The sequence below is a fragment of the Caretta caretta genome, chromosome 1 (genome assembly GCF_965140235.1).
Source record: "Caretta caretta isolate rCarCar2 chromosome 1, rCarCar1.hap1, whole genome shotgun sequence".
NCBI lineage: Eukaryota > Metazoa > Chordata > Testudines > Cheloniidae > Caretta > Caretta caretta.
The window spans coordinates 291,548,026-291,565,780 of record NC_134206.1 but is presented as its reverse complement, the minus strand read 5'-3'; the positions used below and the strand labels follow the sequence as shown (position 1 = coordinate 291,565,780).

General features: G+C 40.5%; 1 protein-coding gene across 6 annotated transcripts in view; it reads left to right on the top strand.

Annotated features, from left to right (window-relative positions):
• Nucleotides 1-12,895, top strand: part of TBC1D30 (TBC1 domain family member 30) — an 83,533-nt gene extending 70,638 nt beyond the window's left edge. For 4 of the 6 annotated variants that reach the window (XM_048835903.2, XM_048835910.2, XM_048835906.2 and 1 more), the window contains 5 exons: nucleotides 7,748-7,860; nucleotides 8,054-8,193; nucleotides 9,938-10,144; nucleotides 10,361-10,417; nucleotides 11,860-12,895. In XM_048835903.2, coding sequence (XP_048691860.2) covers nucleotides 7,748-7,860; nucleotides 8,054-8,193; nucleotides 9,938-10,144; nucleotides 10,361-10,417; nucleotides 11,860-12,641 — 1,299 coding nt within the window. In that variant the 3' untranslated portion in view covers nucleotides 12,642-12,895. The remainder of the gene's footprint in view (nucleotides 1-7,747; nucleotides 7,861-8,053; nucleotides 8,194-9,937; nucleotides 10,145-10,360; nucleotides 10,418-11,859) is intronic. The other 2 variants (XM_048835904.2, XM_048835908.2) reach the window with 1 other exon arrangement.
• The last annotated feature ends 4,860 nt before the right edge of the window (nucleotides 12,896-17,755 follow it).

Sequence of the window (17,755 nt, the reverse complement as noted above, 5' to 3'; positions counted from 1 at the left end):
TTAGTTCTGAGGTTGAGCACAAGGCTGCATGCCAAGTATCTGCAACAATTTGTGTTAGCCTGCCAAGTTGTCTTAATGACTTTATAACAACGCTTGCTTCTTGAAAGTAGTGAAATTAATACAAAAGTCTGGGGTATTTTTTAAACATTTTATTCTGGAAGGAAATGGGGAGATAATAGAAAAAGGGGAAGGGGATTGGTGAGCGTGTATCATGGGGCATAAATTAAAGCTCTGGAAACTAGGAGCAAATGGAGGAGTTGAGCAGAACTGTTTCACATAAAGGGTAACAAGCATATGGAATATGTTGTCTGGAAAGGCTACTGATATAAAGAATAGAGATTAATTCCAGACAAATCTAGAGTTCTTTCTCCATGGGGTGGGGATTGAGGGATATAGTAAAAAGCAGGAAGGTATGATGGTGATCAAACAAAAATGGGTAGGTATGTTGGGCTGGAGATGGTTTCTCCCCTCACCCCCAAACCACAACATTTCTTAGACTATGTCTACGCTACTGTGGTAAGTCGACCTAAGTTACGCAACTCCAGCTATGTGAATAAGTTAACGTAGCTTAGGTCGACTTACTGCAGTGTCTACACTGTGCTGAGTCAACAGGAGACACTCTCGCGTCGACTTACCTTACTTTTCTCGTTCCTGATGGAGTATCGGGGTTGACTGGAGAGCGCTCTGTCGTCAATTTATCAGGTCTTCACTAGACCTGCTAAATCGACCCCTGGTGCATTGATCGCCAAAGCGTCGATCCAGTGGTAATGTAGACATAGTCTTAGTCTGGTAGATTTGAGCAGTATCGCTGTTTGGGGCCCAGAGAACATTTCTCTTTCACAGTTGCAGGAAGGTTCTGTAGTTTCATCTAAAGGGAAAGCTTGATTTCATGCTGTGGGATTTTGGGGGCATTCTTCTGACCTGAGATATGTGCACATACCTCAAGGTATACAAGTTTCTTAATGCCAAAACCTGGTCTACTGCACCACTTGTCCTCTTTTTCTAATCCAGCTATGAATGTTCCAGCTCCTGCTTCTAATTGCTTGCATCACCGCATCTGGACAAACATATTTTTCCTCCTCTGTCAGGAAGGACTTGGCATTGAATCAATATTTGTGACATTCTTTATGCATTAAGCACAGAGTCATGAACAGATTATTTAGAAATCATTCAGAATTTACTTTTATCTTAATTGAGACCATTTTGCCTTCAGATCAAAATGTCACTGACTATAGCACAGGAAAAACATACTAACCAAGAGTTCCTCCCAGAGCTAACGAGAAATTTCAAAATACCTGACTTTGAGAAGCCACTTATTTTCAAAATGGGTAAAAGTCATACTTCTAAAAATGCTCTGAAACAATGTTTCATTTACAGTGTTTTACTCTTAATACCAGTTTCTAAGGGAGTGCGGAAGTCCTGAATAATTGTACACATGAAAACAGGGAAACTTTATCCACTGCTGAATTAGGTAGTTACAAGCTGAGCAATATCATTTCAAAGGATGATGTACTGATGCTGAGACCGAATGCACCCCTGTATTCATACCCTACACACTATTGTAATAATCTTTGTGCAAAATATGCCTTTTGAGGTATCATTTGAAAACTAATAACTCACTGGTCAATAATATCATGGTGGAATGTATGTAGTAACATTACATGCAAAGTTATGAATTCTCCTGTTTGATGGGGAATTATTAGTTAAATTGGATAAGATGGGGATCAATAGGAAAATTGAAAGGTGGATAAGGAATTGGTTAAAGGGGAGACTACAACGGGTCCTACTGAAAGGTGAACTGTCAGGCTGGAGGGAGGTTACCAGTGGAGTTCCTCAAGGATCGGTTTTGGGACCAATCTTATTTAATTTTTTTATTACTGACCTTGGCACAAAAAGTGGGAGTGTGCTAATAAAGTTTGCGGATGATACAAAGCTGGGAGGTATTGCCAATTTAGAGAAGGACAGGGATACCCTACAGGAAGATCTGGATGACCTTGTAAACTGGAGTAATAGTAATAGGATGAAATTTAATAGTGAGAAGTGTAAGGTCATGCATTTAGGGATTAATAACAAGAATTTTAGTTATAAGCTAGGGACGCATCAATTAGAAGTAACGGAGGAGGAAAAGGACCTTGGAGTATTGGTTGATCATAGGATGACTATGAGCTGCCAATGTGATATGGCTGTGAAAAAAGCTAATGCGGTCTTGGAATGCATCAGGAGAGGTATTTCCAGTAGGGATAAGGAGGTTTTAGTACCGTTATACAAGGCACTGGTGAGACCTCACCTGGAATACTGTGTGCAGTTCTGGTCTCCCATGTTTAAGAAGGATGAATTCAAACTGGAACAGGTACAGAGAAGGGCTACTAGGATGATCCGAAGAATGGAAAACTTGTCTTATGAAAGGAGACTCAAGGAGCTTGGCTTGTTTAGCCTAACTAAAAGAAGGTTGAGGTGAGATATGATTGCTCTCTATAAATATATCAGAGGGATAAATACCAGAGAGGGAGAGGAATTATTTAAGCTCAGTACCAATGTGGACACAAGAACAAATGGATATAAACTGGCCACTAGGAAATTTAGACTAGAAATTAGACGTAGGTTTTTAACCATCAGAGGAGTGAAGTTTTGGAATAGCTTTCCAAGGGAAGCAGTGGGGGTAAAAGATCTATCTGGCTTTAAGATTAAACTCGATAAGTTTATGGAGGAGATGGGATGGTGGGATAACATGGTTTTGGTAATTAAATATTCATAAATAGGCCCAATGGCCTGTGATGGGCTATTAGATGGGGTGAGATCCGAGTTACCCAGGGAAGAATTTTCTGTAGTATCTGGCTGGTGAATCTTGCCCATATGCTCAGGGTTTAGCTGATTGCCATATTTGGGGTCGGGAAGGAATTTTCCTCCAGGGCAGATTGGAAGAGGCCCTGGAGGTTTTTCGCCTTCCTCTGTAGCATGGGGCACGGGTCACTTGCTGGAGGATTCTCTGCTCCTTGAAGTCTTTAAACTACGATTTGAGGACTTCAATAGCACAGATATAGGTGTGAGGTTTTTTTTTGTAGGAGTGGTGGGTGAAATTCTGTGGCCTGCGTTGTGCAGGAGGTCAGACTAGATGATCATAATGGTCCCTTCTGACCTAAATATCTATGAATCTATGTTGGTAGCACATGTTCAAACCCAGGCAGCCCTGACTAGGCAGACATTGTTAACAGGTCTATCGTAAACAAAGGAATGTATGTTTACCTTGGTTTACATGTAAATAGGAAACAGGGTCCTCAGGACAGCAAGAGGATGTAAACCAGTTTCTCAAAGACAAAGGACAAGCTAACGCCTCTAGCCAGGTATCATCAAAGTTGATTGGCAATACCCTGGAATGTGATAAACACTTTCTAGTAGCTAAATTTAATAGGGTAGACTTGGTTCAAGGTAAAATCCTCACCACATATTCCCAGCAACACTGCTGACCAAATTATCAGATTAGGACCTCCCCCCACCCCCAAAGTCAAAGGGCTGGTTCCTTTCTTGTCTTTGGTGAAAGAGAGTGTGAGGGGGAGGTAGAAAGAGAGACCCTGGGATGTTTTTGCCCTCTACTTTTATAGTCCAGTCACCCTTTGAAATGCATTTTCCTGAGGGTTATACCTAGATCAGCAGTTTTCAACCTGTGGATTGTGCGTAAGAGATCTGTGAAAGGTTGTCATTGCCATAGAACAGTAGTTTTCACTCTGAAGTCCACAGACTATATCTAAGATTTACAAATGTGTCCGCATTCCCATTTTAATTTTTTTACGGGTCTGCAAATGAATGAAAATTGAAAACCACTGCCCTAGATAAAGTTCCTTCCTGCTGTGAGAATGGAGACATGGAGTCTCGTGGTGAAAGAGGTTCCATGTGGTTGCTTGCTAAAATGCAGAGGTATTTGTTCCTGCCCCCCTTCGTTGCCAAAGAATGGCCACTTGACAGGTGACTGCCCATCAGCTTTGATGATACCTGACTAGAGGTGTCAGCTTGTCCTCTGTCTTTGAGACCGTGATACACCCACTCCCCAGACTTGTCTGGTAAACACATTGACTCATAATTTCAGCTTATGTTCATAACTCTTAACAGGCATTTTGTACATACATTTCGCCATGAGATTGTTGACCAGTGAGTTTAGTTTTCAAATGATATCCCACGAGGCATATTTTGTACAAAGATTGTTACAATAGTGTGTAGGGTGTGAATAGAAGGGTGCACTCAATCACAGCGTTTTATCTTTTTATTTCTCTTGTAAACATTTCTGAGTTCAATGTTTTATACTTGTACTCACTTAAAATCTATCTCTTTGTAGTTAAATAAACCTTTTATTTTTCAAGCTAAACTAATCCAATGTTGTATTTAAACCAAGCTGTTTGGTAACGCCATTCAAAGTAGTTGGCGGTTGGATATTGACCCCTTACAGGGGCAATGAACCTCTAATATCTGGACTGTCCAGGAGGGGACTGGAGAGTAGAGAACACATGTTTCCAGGGAAATTTGGAACTGGGACTGTGTTGGGGTCACCCTGCAGATAGTAACCAAGGCTGGTGGAAGCCAGAGTGTGGCTGGTGTGTTGCTGATGGGCTGCTGGGGTCATTGTTGCTGGGCCAGGACTGTAGCTATGCACAGACTCTCAGGGTGTGACCTGCATGTTGTTTAGCTCTTTGTGAGCAGCCCAGGAGGGGAGCTATAACAGCAGAGCATTGTGACATGCTCAAGGTTGTAGGGCACATGGTGACACAACCTCTCAGTGGTCTGGATTGCACCCCAGAATGTGTCAGATGCTACCACACAATGTGTCTGCCACAAATTCCATTTTTCAGAAAATGATTAAAAGTGAAAGAATTTTAAAGTTCAGTGCACTTGTCATTATGTTTTGTTTACTTGCATTTATCTCCACTTGGGCAACAAAATCAATAAAATCCATTTCACTTTTACTTATAGTCACCTTTATTTCCAATTTTAAGGGCTGCACTGTTTGGATATCAGACACTTTAGGGGATTATTGGTTTTACTAAAAACAAGTGTTTACTGGATTTTTATTTAATTGCAGAAACATTTTTATTGCTCTGATAATGGACAGAATAATGCTAGCTTGCCAAATAACTGCCAAATAATTGCCAAATTTATTTCAAATTTTATATTGAAGTGCAGTGCCATTCTCTCATATCTGCTATGCATGCCAAACTTACTTGCAGATCCAACATTACTATTAATAAGGCCTTGAGTAGAGGATGTTCAGCAACTTACAGGAATTTCTCAATATCCTGCAGGATCAGGCACTTACGGCTTGTTCCAAAACCCTTTGAAGTCAATGGAAAAATTTCCACTGATTTTAGTGGGCTTTGGATCAGGTCCTTAGTTACCGTCAAAGATAACTTAATAGCTGCCAATTTGTCATCAGTCCATATTGCAACCATATTCTTTTATCACCCTTGAGAAGCAGTTACCTTTCAAAGTAAAATTCCTACTAGTGTGACTCCTTGTCTGTTTTAAAAATCTATTCTCTTTCAGCTCCTCTCTGGTCACTATGTAGTAGAACTCTACCAAGCTTCACTTAATGTTAATGTTGAGAAGTTTTATGCTATGCTATGCTATAAGGTCAGAGTTTGTCTGGACTCTGATAGAACTTGTGTTGCCAAAGTCCTTCCTGTTTGGCTATGGTTTTCATGGCTGAGGAAGTGTTGGGATTTCCTTTTCTGAGACTCGTGGGGGCAGATCCTCTGCTGGTGTAAACTGTCATAACTCCATTTATGTCAATGGGCCTGAGACAGTTTACACCAGCTGAGGATAGGGTTGCCAATTTTGGCTGGACGTATTCATGGAGGTTTCATCACATGACATAATATTTACTTAAACATTAATCTTTAATTCCTGGAGACTCTAGGACAATCCTGGAGGTTTGGCAACCTTAGCTGAGGACCTACCCCATGGTGTTTCTAATGGGGTCAGCCCTTGTTTGTCACTTGAGCAGAGCAGTACAGGAAGAGCAGGGAAAACCTGATATGCACTTCCATCAGCAGTAGTTGTAATTGGAATCCAGTCTTCTTAGAATATGCCCAACATGCCTCAGGTGGCACATGACTAGGATTCATCCACCACTGATTAGATCATTAGCTTCCCCGGCCCGAGCCAGGTACTAATGGGGAGCACGACATGAATGCCGATCCATGCCCCCCTTTAGAATCCATTAATAATAAATAGGGGTAAAATCTTAGTCCCATTGAAGTCAATGGCAAAACTCGTACTGACTTGAGTGGAGGCAGAATTTCACCCATAGGGATTGAGAAACTGTAATTATCTAGGCAGGTGGAGAAAACACAAATTAAAGAGGAGCACTGAAAACTAATTAACTATTCAGTGTCTTTCTCAGCCTCAATATAGATAATGAATTCGATGCTTTTACAAGCAAATTGCTGTTGTGGGTAACTTTCCATAAGTTTTGTTTTCCAATCTTTTACTATTATGCCATTGGTTAAAATGCATTATCAATGTTCCATTGTATTTATTCTCCACTGCCTCTGCAAACAACATCTGTAAGTCTGCTATAATTATTATTTGTATTACAAAAGCACCTAGAGCAGGGGTGGGCAAACTACGGCCCGTGGGCCAGATACGGCCCGCAAGTCATTTGAAGCTGGCCCGTGAACCACACCACACGGCTCGGCTCTGGCCGGGGCACTGGGTCGGGGGCTGGACCACCCAGCTTGGCCCTGCTCCGGCCGAGATGCTGGGTTGGGGGCCGCAAAACGCAGCTCTCGGAAGGCGTGGCATGGCCCCACTCTGGCTCCTACATGCTCCAATGGGAGCTGCAGGGGTGGTGCCTGCGGATGTGGCACCATGCAGAACTCTCTGGCCGTGCCTCCATGTAGGAGCTGGAGAAGGGACATGCCACTGTTTCCGGGAGCCACTTGAGGTATGCGCCGCTCGGAGCCTGCACCTCTCAGCCTCTCCCCATGCCCTGACCCCCTTCCCCAGCTGTGATCCTCCTCCCGCTCTCCAGTATCCTCGATCCCAGCCCATCACCCTCCTGCACCCCAAACCTCTGATCCCCAACCCTACCCCAGGACCCGCACCCCCTCCTGCACCCCAACCCCAATTTTGTGAGTATTCATGGCCCGCCATACAATTTGTATTGTCCGATGTGGCCCTTGGGCCAAAAAATTTGCCCACCCCTGACCTAGAGGCTCTTGCTAATTGTGTGACCTGCCATATGTTTTGTTTGCTTTTTGTTTTAATGACAATTTTTTTAGTAATTTCTAATGTAAATCAGTGTTTGAGGTTTTCGTAAGTTGCTGGCAGTGAGTGGATTAGAAGTGATGCTAAATAAATACAGTAGTTGAAAGGGTCTGACCTTGTATTAAGGCAAGTGAACAATCGTGTCAGAAACCACATTTTCATAAACTGTCTCTTTCAAAATATCCTATATACCCAGGAGGTATTTCTTTGAGACATGCAAACCATTGTACAGGCATATGCTTATACACTAGCTCTCATGTTACCAGTTATGTATGTTTCCTCTTTGGACTATGTATTTTTCTAGTGAGACATTCTTTGTTTTTCCTAGAGGAAGTGTCGATTACATCATAAAATCAGACCTTTCACGTTTCCTTTTCTTCATGTGAATGTGCAATGTTTAATCCTGCAAGCCTATGAAATCTGTACAGTGCTGCAGTTTTTAGTGGGGCCATTGTTAACAGCATAATTTTAAAAGGTGCTTTTTTTTTTCTAGACTGTTTATTCCATGGCTCAGTTTCCTTTTCCACAACTGGCAGAATTAAGGGAGAAATATACATACAACATTACTCCATTCCCTGCAGCAGTAAAATCAACTTCAGTTTCAGGGTAAGTCTGAAATACATCCAGAAAAATCTTTTATTCCCTGTAGTCTAATAGAGCCACTATTAGTCTGTACAGCCGAGAGGCTAATAGTTGCTTTTTCCATTGCACATCTAAAATAGATGAAGGCATTTAGTAATGATCAGTTCACTGATGTATCTAAGATCTGCTTTCTTTTCCATTTCTTTTCATTTGGCAGAAGGCTCGGCAGAACCAGAGATAGTGATGAGGAGAATGACCTGGATGATGAAGATTCGGTTGCCAGTGCAGTTGGCTGCCTTGGACCATTCAGTGGGCTCTTGGCACCAGAGCTACAGAAGTATCAAAAACAAATCAAAGGTAAATGCAACTTCAGTTCATTCTGAATTATCCAGTCATATTTGTGTGAGCTTGATTCACCTGCAGGTTAATTGAAATTATGAAAGTTGTAGTTTGAATTGTATCCAGAGACCATTATGGATCTTCTGTAACTTGCTGTACAATCTTTGGATACTCTCCTACTAAATTGAATGCTTGTGTGTGTACAATACATGATGGTGTGGAATAAAGATTTTAGCCATGATTATTACCCAAAATATTCCAACAATCCTAAAACTAAGCTGAATAGGAGCTGTTAGGTGCTCAGCACTTTTGAGGATCCCAAAAATAATGAAATATGGCCTTAAGAGTCTAACTTTTAAAAAAAAACCTGTTTTTTGTTACCACATGTTTATATAGCATCAGAATCCACGAGTGAGTTATGCAGGTCATCCCCACCCCACTCTCATAAAACCTTTATACCATTCCACACCATCATTTATTCTGTAAATAACAAATTTTATAGAAAACTATTTTGAAATGTTTCAGAGTGTTATACATAAATTCATTGAACCTATTTTCATATCCCTCAATCTTTCACTCAATACCATGAGTCCTACTGTGCAAGCCTCAAAAGGAGAGCAAAATTCTAATACATTTTAGAAACGTAAAATTTTACCTAAAATAGCTTTCCTATATGTGATATAATGGCTTTAGAGTCTGATTTTTGTGATCCCCACTGCAGGATTCTCTCTGAACATTTTCTCTCAAAGATGTAACTTTCTCAGGTTTTATGTCATTTTCTTTCAATAGTTCTTTAGATGCACAGGAGTGGTTACGAGAAAAACCTTCTTGGTGTCCCTGATTGGCAGCCAATAACATTGTTAATTTTTATTATTATTCAGGTAACGTCAAAAATCTTCCTTGGATCTCCCAGGCCTTTGCCAACAAGTGGAATGGTTACAGTTATGCTGTCTGCCTCTTTACCAGAAACTATTTCTATTGGATTTAATTTCACCATTCCTTCTGCTTGTATTTGCCGAGATCTGTATGCTAGAATTCTCTGTTTGATGTTGTTTTGTTTTCTTTTCTTGGAGGACTGCAAGTCCCCAGCTGCTGCCTCAGACTGACACTTACTCAGAATGTTAAACCAGTCTTGCAAACTAGATGTAATCCAAACAAACATCCTATGAAATAAGTTATCCCTTTGACCCTGAATTGCCATTTTAGCAGTGCATCAGAGACAGCTGGGAAAATAACTTCCGCTGCTCCTGTTGCTCTGCCACTCTTTGATCATATAAACTCCCTCGCAGCCTGCCTCTTCCACTTCCCCCACACCTGCTGATTCTGCTGCTCCCTCCCTCCTTGCTGATCACTATCAGATAGTCAGTCTCATTTGACCAAATGACTAGTTTGACTGTAACAGAGTTACATATCAGTTCATGGAGTGGTGGCCTCAACTTCTAATCACTTTGTAACTGAGAATCTTTGTTTACTACTTGGTCATGTGAAATACCCACTTTAGTGACTGCGCTGTATGTTTTTTATGCAAACAAGAAATTCAGTTTATATGTTTAAGGTATATTGCAAGGTTTATAAATTATATTTAAGTTAAATATTTAGACATGTTATAATACAGTTATAATAACTGTTTTTATTACACAGTGTAGTTAAAATAACAGGAGTTGGGCATGTAATTTACTCGTGCATTTCCTTGGTTAATGATTAGGAGAGCACAGAATATTCTGATGTATTCTTCCCCCTCACTTTTTCCTACTGTGTACAGATCAGAATGAAGAACAGAGTTTGGGCTCTAGTAACATTGCGGAACTAAGTCCAGGGGCAATAGACTCCTGTAGAAGTGAATACCATGCTGCTTTTAACAGTATGATGATGGAGCGTATGACCACTGACATTAATGCATTGAAAAGGCAGTATTCCCGAATAAAGAAGAAGCAGCAGCAGCAGGTTCACCAGGTGTATATCAGAGCAGGTAATATATCAGAACATGCTCTTCCCCTTTATTCTTTACAAGCCAACTTCACTATCTGAAAAGAGAGGCAAAAATGTTTTGTGTCTTTAAATTATTCATATGTAGAGAGAGGACAAAAGAGAATGAATGAACCTGCAATACATTAGTGATATTGCAGAAGCAATTTTATACAAACAAATTGTATATAAGATGATGTCTTTGTTTTTCTTTTATCAGGGTCTGAAGATGATGACCCTGGGATCTTGTTAGGTCCCAGGGACCAGCTGAATAATGGTATCTAAAGATGTCTTTGCTATCTGGGTATATCACATTGGTTTCACTGATGAAAGTGTTAAAATCTGCGGCATCCTTGGACTTGACAATACTTATACATTGTTAAAGAAATGACAATAATATACTTCAAGAACCAAGGGGTAGATCCTCTGCTGGTGTAAATTGCCATAGCTCCATTTAAATCAGTTTATTGAAGTGAAGGGAACTGTGCCACCAAATAGTCAATTGTAGCTCCAAGATTGACAATTCAAATCCAGTACCAGGATGGTAGTGAGTATGTGGGAAATGGGTTTGTTCCCAGTCCATTTCCCCATGGAGAGAGATCCACATGATAAAAACTACTACCACAATTGGCACTGATTGGCAGCTTTGGGGGCAGCATCAGCAGACAGGCTGAGGATTTTAATAGGCATGGAGACTGAACTACCATCTCACTGCTAAAGATGGTCCCTCCAAGTCACAGTTGAAACACGTTGATGGGCCCCTGTGGGAAAGTTTGTTCCACTAGTGCTATACCTGGAGGATTTTAGTCACCAGAACAGTCAGTCCAGCAGGTTTCATGACTGTTAAATTCACATGAAAGGAAAAAAAGATATTTATTTTTAAAATACTGGCAATGCATCTTGTGCAAACAGAAGCTCTGGCCAGACTGAAACAATGCAATAGTAAGATCCTCATTTCCAATGATTGCCAAACCCTTTCTGATTTTGCTAATCATGATTAATGGGCTAATATATAGTTTTAACACACTAATTCTGAGTCTGTCACTCTGGTAAAATCGGAAGTTCTGATGGAAATTAGAAGCTAGTTTGTCCTGGTTCCAGTTCAGCATGGACAGAAGTCTATTAAAAATAAATTGGTGCATTTTTCAGCCCTCTGCTCAAGGAGAGGCCTGTGTGACTGACCTAGTGTAGAGACTGAATTGCCTCTCGCTATTGAAGGAAGAATCTAAGAGAAATGGGGGACTCACTAAGGCCAAGGTTAATGTTAACCTTCGTATTGTAGCAGGTATATGTACCCTATAAGAGTAAAAAACCCTGTGCAGGGCTATGTTCAGCTCTAAACAAATACAAAGCAAAATCATATTGGCAATACTTTCCAAATTTTCACAGTGCCCCACCTCCTGTCATGCTCCCATCTGCAATTCCTAAAATGATAGAACCAGTTTCCAGATTTCTATTATTTTAGCAGTAGTTACTGATTTAGGAATTAACAGTAAGAAAGGAGGTGGGATGAGGGAAAGCTTTTACCATACTTTTCCTCTCTGTTTTTGACTTGAAGATACACTATAGTGTTAGAGGAATTCAGTTTCCACTAGGGTCTGTCCTACAAATCATCACAAGAAACAGCAACAAGACTGTTTTATTGGTGAGTGATCACTGATGTAATGATTTGTTTCTGTTGTTTAAGACTATGTAATTTTTTTTAACCTTTTCTTTCAGACAAAGGGCCAGTTACCAGTCTTCTCCCTTCTCAGGTAAACCATTCTCCAGTGATAAACCACCTTCTTTTAGGAAAGAAGATGAGAGCGACTAATAGAGCTGCCAAGAATGCGGTCATTCATATCCCAAGTCACACAGGGGGCAAAATGTCACCCATTCCCCATGAAGATCTTAAAACAAAACTCAACTCTCCCTGGCGCACCCATATCCGAGTACATCGAAAGAACATAGCTAGAGCCAAATGCCAGCTGGGCTATGGGGATACCATAGGACTCATAGAAGAGCAGCGTGAAGTCTGCAAACCAAATAGCTGCAGTGCAAAGGAGGACCCTCCAAGCAATTCTGATTTGGGGGAAAGAGAGGGAAGTGGCTTGGATAACAGGACTATTCGGAAAGTTGATGGACAGTCAACTGAGCCACTTTACAAGGACACCAATGCAAATATGTCAGTTGTTCAGCTGAAATTAGAAGCACTAGAACTCACACAAAATAACAAACCTGATGCTGAGCCAATGACCGATCAGTCCTGCCCAACATACGTATCAGAATCACCTAATTTATCCAGTGACAGTGGAACATTGGCTAAATCTCCCCAACCCATCAATCCTAAATTACAAGTGTTTAGCCCTTTCCCCAGTGTCAAACCTCTTCGAAAGTCAACTGCAGCCCGCAATTTAGGTTTGTATGGCCCAACTGAAAGAACTCCAACGGTGCACTTTCCACAAATGAGTAGAAGTTTCAACAAGTCTGCCAATGGGAACAGCGGGACTAAAAAACGATGATGTACCGTCAGCACTTTATATTTCTGGGGGGAAAATGTATTGATTGTTGTGTGTATATGTGTCCAAAAGAGTTTCTAAATAGTTTAATTCTTTAAATGAAATAATGGGGACAAAGTGGTTAACAGATGTATAAATATGTATCCTTGAAAATTGTGCTCTTGGAATGTATGGATAGATTAGGAAAGATGCACTGTGGCACACCATGTAGATTATAATGGTTCTGTGATAAAATAAACATTGATTTGCAATATGAAGTATGCTTCTACTTTTTAAATCTAATGTAGGAGAAACTGTAGGGCTGCCTCCTTCCCCCCTTCAAAGGGTGCTCCATGTCCCTGTCAGGGCCCTGAAGATAACTTTTCCATCTTATTCACTTATACCCATCTACAAAGCATTCTGTCTGACTACCTGCCTTATGGTTAAGTGGAACTGCCTTTAGATCTCATCAGCATGGCTCCCTAACTAGCTAGCGGAACTGCAATTAAACAACAAAAGGTCAGGCAGATATAGAAATCAAAAGCATCTCTTGCAGTGCAGAAAATTACCACTAATATATGGGACCAGCTGGATGGTGACTCCAAAACTCTTCAGCAGCATTTAATGTTTCTGTTCCTGTGGCAGGTCTTGTTCCTGTGGCAGGTTACTTCTTTTCAATTTTCAGTTTGAAGTTGGTCAGCTAAGCTAAAATAAGAAGAAAAACATACCCCTTCTCATGACATTGCAAATTGCTACTACAAAGAAAAAAATCTGTGACAAGTCATAGAGTAATAAGATTAAGGATCTATAGAGAGAGTTGTTCATTTATTGGTAAACTTCTTGGCTACATGTTTCAGAGTAACAGCCGTGTTAGTCTGTATTCGCAAAAAGAAAAGGAGTACTTGTGGCACCTTAGAGACTAACCAATTTATTTGAGCATAAGCTTTCGTGAGCTACAGCTCACTTCATCAGATGCATACAGTGGAAACTGCAGAAGACATTATATACACAGAGACCATGAAACAATACCTCCTCCCACCCCACTCTCCTGCTGGTAATAGCTTATCTAAAGTGATCACTCTCCTTACAATGTGTATGATAATCAAGTTGGGCCATTTCCAGCACAAATCCAGGTTTTCTCACCCTCCGCCCCCGCCCCCCCAAACTCACTCTCCTGCTGGTAATAGCCCATCCAAAGTGACCACTCTCTTTACAATGTGTATGATAATCAAGGTGGGCCATTTCCAGCACAAATCCAGGTTTCCTCATCCCCCCCCCTTTCCAAAAACCACACACACAAACTCACTCTAGTGGATTTAAAAAGTAAAATCTGTAGTTTCTTGCCATTTTAAGGTAAGTTAAATTTAACATTAACTGTTGACAGTGGGCAGAATTTTCAAAAGTGTTCCAGTGACTTAGGAACTTACACCCCACTTGCAAAAGTGATTTAGAAACCTAAGTCTCATTGGAAGTCAACCCACCACCCATTTAAGCGAGTGGACCCACTCCAGTTGACTAAAATGGATTCCGAAACAGGCCTGTGTATAGGGTATGGAAGCTTAAGATTAATTATGAATTCCATTCTAATTTATTTTGCCAATTGCTCATAATTTTTTCTCCAATACCCAGAATATTGTCTCTTTTCCGCAGTTGTGAAACTTTCAAAGCTTGTAAGTTCCTTAAGCCAGATAACTCTGGATTTCTTTCCATATATATTCAAACAGACAAACAGGGAAACTAAATGTAAAACACTAGGGATAATTCAATTTCAAGGTTGAAAACTCAAGCACTCAACTTCCAAAAATTCAGATTGCTCCTATAATGTTGACTCTACCATTATGAATATATTGGCCCTGGTTCCCCACTATGTTGCTTCAGAGTTGCACAGGCATGAAATGGAAGTAATGCAGCAGTGAATCAGCTCCAGTGTGTATAGTATTTGTCTCTTCTTATAGTCTTTAAATGTAAACTTTAATATATCATTGTTTATTAATGTATCCCATAAAATACATAGGCTGTACTATAGGAATTAATGTATACCATACATTTATGTAGGCTGTACAGTATGCCCTGCTGTGAGGGCAATTTTATCTTGTTTGTGTATTTTATATGGGTATGGGTGTAATATAAATATACAAATATGTATATTATAAATTTTAAACAGATGGCGATCAATCCTTGCCCCCTTCCTCATTTTCAGGGCTATGTAGGATATTTACCAATGATTACCTATGAGGTTGAATAAAATTTTTTAAAATGCAGAATTTAGTCATTGATCAGGGACTGTACTTGGAAGTTTTTAAAAGAAGTGTAAACCAAGGAGGAAACCTTACTGTGAATCAGACTCCAAGTGACTCAAACTCCCATTCATTACTGTGAATCAAATTCCCAGTATTGGTGTACTAGAGGGGGAGAGAGAGAGAGAGAGACCCAGTAAAAAAGAAAAGGACTGACATCCTAAAGCACAATGATAAAATGTCAAAAGCGTGTGCATTTTCAGCACATAATATGACTTTAAAAGATTTAACAGCTGGTCAACTGTAGCTAGATGGCAGTAAGAGTAAGAAATGCCATAAAAGAAAACTAATGCCAGAGTGTGGCATGTAAGCAGTATTTGATAATGCACAATCTGGGGCACCTGTTCCTTTAATAATGGAGCACTTTTCTCTTCTCAGTATGAAGATTTTGAGTAATCAAAGTAACTAAACACATTTAGTTCTGCTGCAGCCTGAAACATTCTACCCATAAACCTGGCACAAATTCCTCACTTCCTGCCTTGCCTTCTGACACCTTACTGATCAGTTATTAGCAGTATCTCAGCAGTTTAGTGATTCAAAGGACCTTTGGCACTGTAACCTTAAATTCAACTTCCTGAATGGTACACTAGTGGCATCAAATTTAAATATAATTCTGTCCGGAGAAGTGCTCAGAAGAGGGCCAGAGACACAGAGAGATCCCATAAGATGTCTGTCCTGGGGTTTCCAATATAGAATCTGCTAAGGGGAGTACTGTGGAGTCCTGCAGTGTTTGGAGATGAGGCCTTATAGTAGTGGACGTTGGGATTCATAATGGCAGGAGTTATCCATGTGGACAGCTGTGTCTCTGGTCCCACCAGAACCCTGACAGCTTGGTATCTGCAGGAGATGTGCTATTTGCTGGGTTTGGCTGTGTTTGTGTAGTAACAGCCACAAAGAGGGCCAAGGTAGAGCTATTCATTCCAGGATGCACTGCATGGAACACCAGCGTCTCCGCAGATTCTTTTCTGTCCCTGCTCTGTACATAGGAATTGCAGATACGGATAAAATGCTATGCACTTCACATTCCATCAGGCTTCCTCTTATTAATGCTTTTTTTCCCCCCGTAGACAATTAGATCAATTTTTTTTCAAGATCTTACAGGGTTTTTATTAGAATACAACATATCGAGTGTGTCATTAAGGTCAGACTAATCATTACTACTGGGATTGCTTTTAAAAGTGCAGGAGACTTGGAATTTACTAAATAGAAGCTCCCCAGAGATGGGTCTGTGGATTAAATTTGAGGAGTTATACAATGTCCACTCATTTCCACTAGGAGCTGTTAATCGTTCAAAAGAGCTCAGCTCTTTGTTGATGAGAGAAATCTATTTTCATACTTGCTTGTTGGAAGCAATTTATTTTTGTCCTCAAACAGAATTAGATGTATAATTATAATTGTGTATCATCAACAGAAAACTGAAATGCATTCAAAATAATGAATATGAATGGCAATGAACTGGACTTCTTTCTTGATGTCTGATACATGGGTAACAGAAACGCAGGGAAAAAATACATTCACCTGCAATGGTATTTTCATTGGAACTATTTCCTTTTCAGATACAAGTTAATAAAATGTGTTCTTAAAAGCAATTTTAAAGTGAACATTTCAATATAAACTTTATTGAACTCTTCTTAACGTTAATAAAAAATTAAATAATTCTGATAGTGAGAATTCGATGCTTTCACCAAAATGCAGAATTACTCTAAGTGTATTACTGTAGTGAGTTGTCTCATGCTCTTTTAAGGATAACAATCACCTGGTTTAATTGGAAGAGGCCAAACTCATCCTGGGTGTGACTTCATTGACTTATATGGCATTACAGCACCGATGAATGTGGTCCAAGATGTCTTCAGTATCCAACAAAGATAAATCACTGCATATTATGCCATGTGATCACAATAATAATAACTAGTCCTCCAGGTACTTAATGTAATGCTGTTACTGTACCACCCAGTATTAAAACTCAGCCCAAAAAGCATCCTGCTCTTGCCAACCCTTGGCTCTTTTTGTTCTTCACACTTCTCTTGTTGTAGGAAGGTTTATGCAAAGAAGTGGGTCTTGCACTGAGCTCTGAAAGTGATCTGGTTTGAGCTCTTTCTGATCTCCCAACCTAGCTCCCACCACCGTAAATACTCTGCCTCTGGCTCCCTCTAGTTTCTCCCTCAGCATCATCTAGCTTTCTTGGTGGGGCATGAATGGGAAAGGCAGCAACTAAGAGAGCCTGCTTCCAGCTACTAAGGCCTCATAGAGTGGCCATAAGACTTCAAAGTGGATCTGGAAGTGAACAGGGACCTAACACTGGGAATGGGGTTAATGATACCCCCCCAAAATAGATCCAGGGTACCTTAGAGTAGCTCATCTATTGCCCCTTTCTGGGTTTACCATGGGTTCCCTTTAATTGACTCATTTATCTGTTTTTGTAAGGTGAAAGGAAGTTGCCAGTGTTTTGCAGGAAACGCTTTTAGGAGAAACTTCCCAGTACAGTTTAGACCTGCTACCAAGAGGGCTAATGTCATGGATGTTGAGGGCTGTCCTGTGCAGAATGGGGGTGAGGGTGGGGGCAAGGACACAATCTGGCATTATCTTTTATGTGGATTCCAGGACAACGCCAATCAGAACCATTGTATACACCACCTTCACAGAGGGCTTCCTGTCTTGAAATAGTTTGGATTCCAACATAAAGATGCCTGGAATCATCATAGTAAATTTCTCAGAGTCCTGATACCTGAAGAGACCCATAATCCCTCTTTCATGTCACACATATAAACAAGATTAATGGCAGGAAAGTCAGATAGGGGAAGATTAGACTGAGTATCTGGAAGACTTTTTGACTGTGAGTTT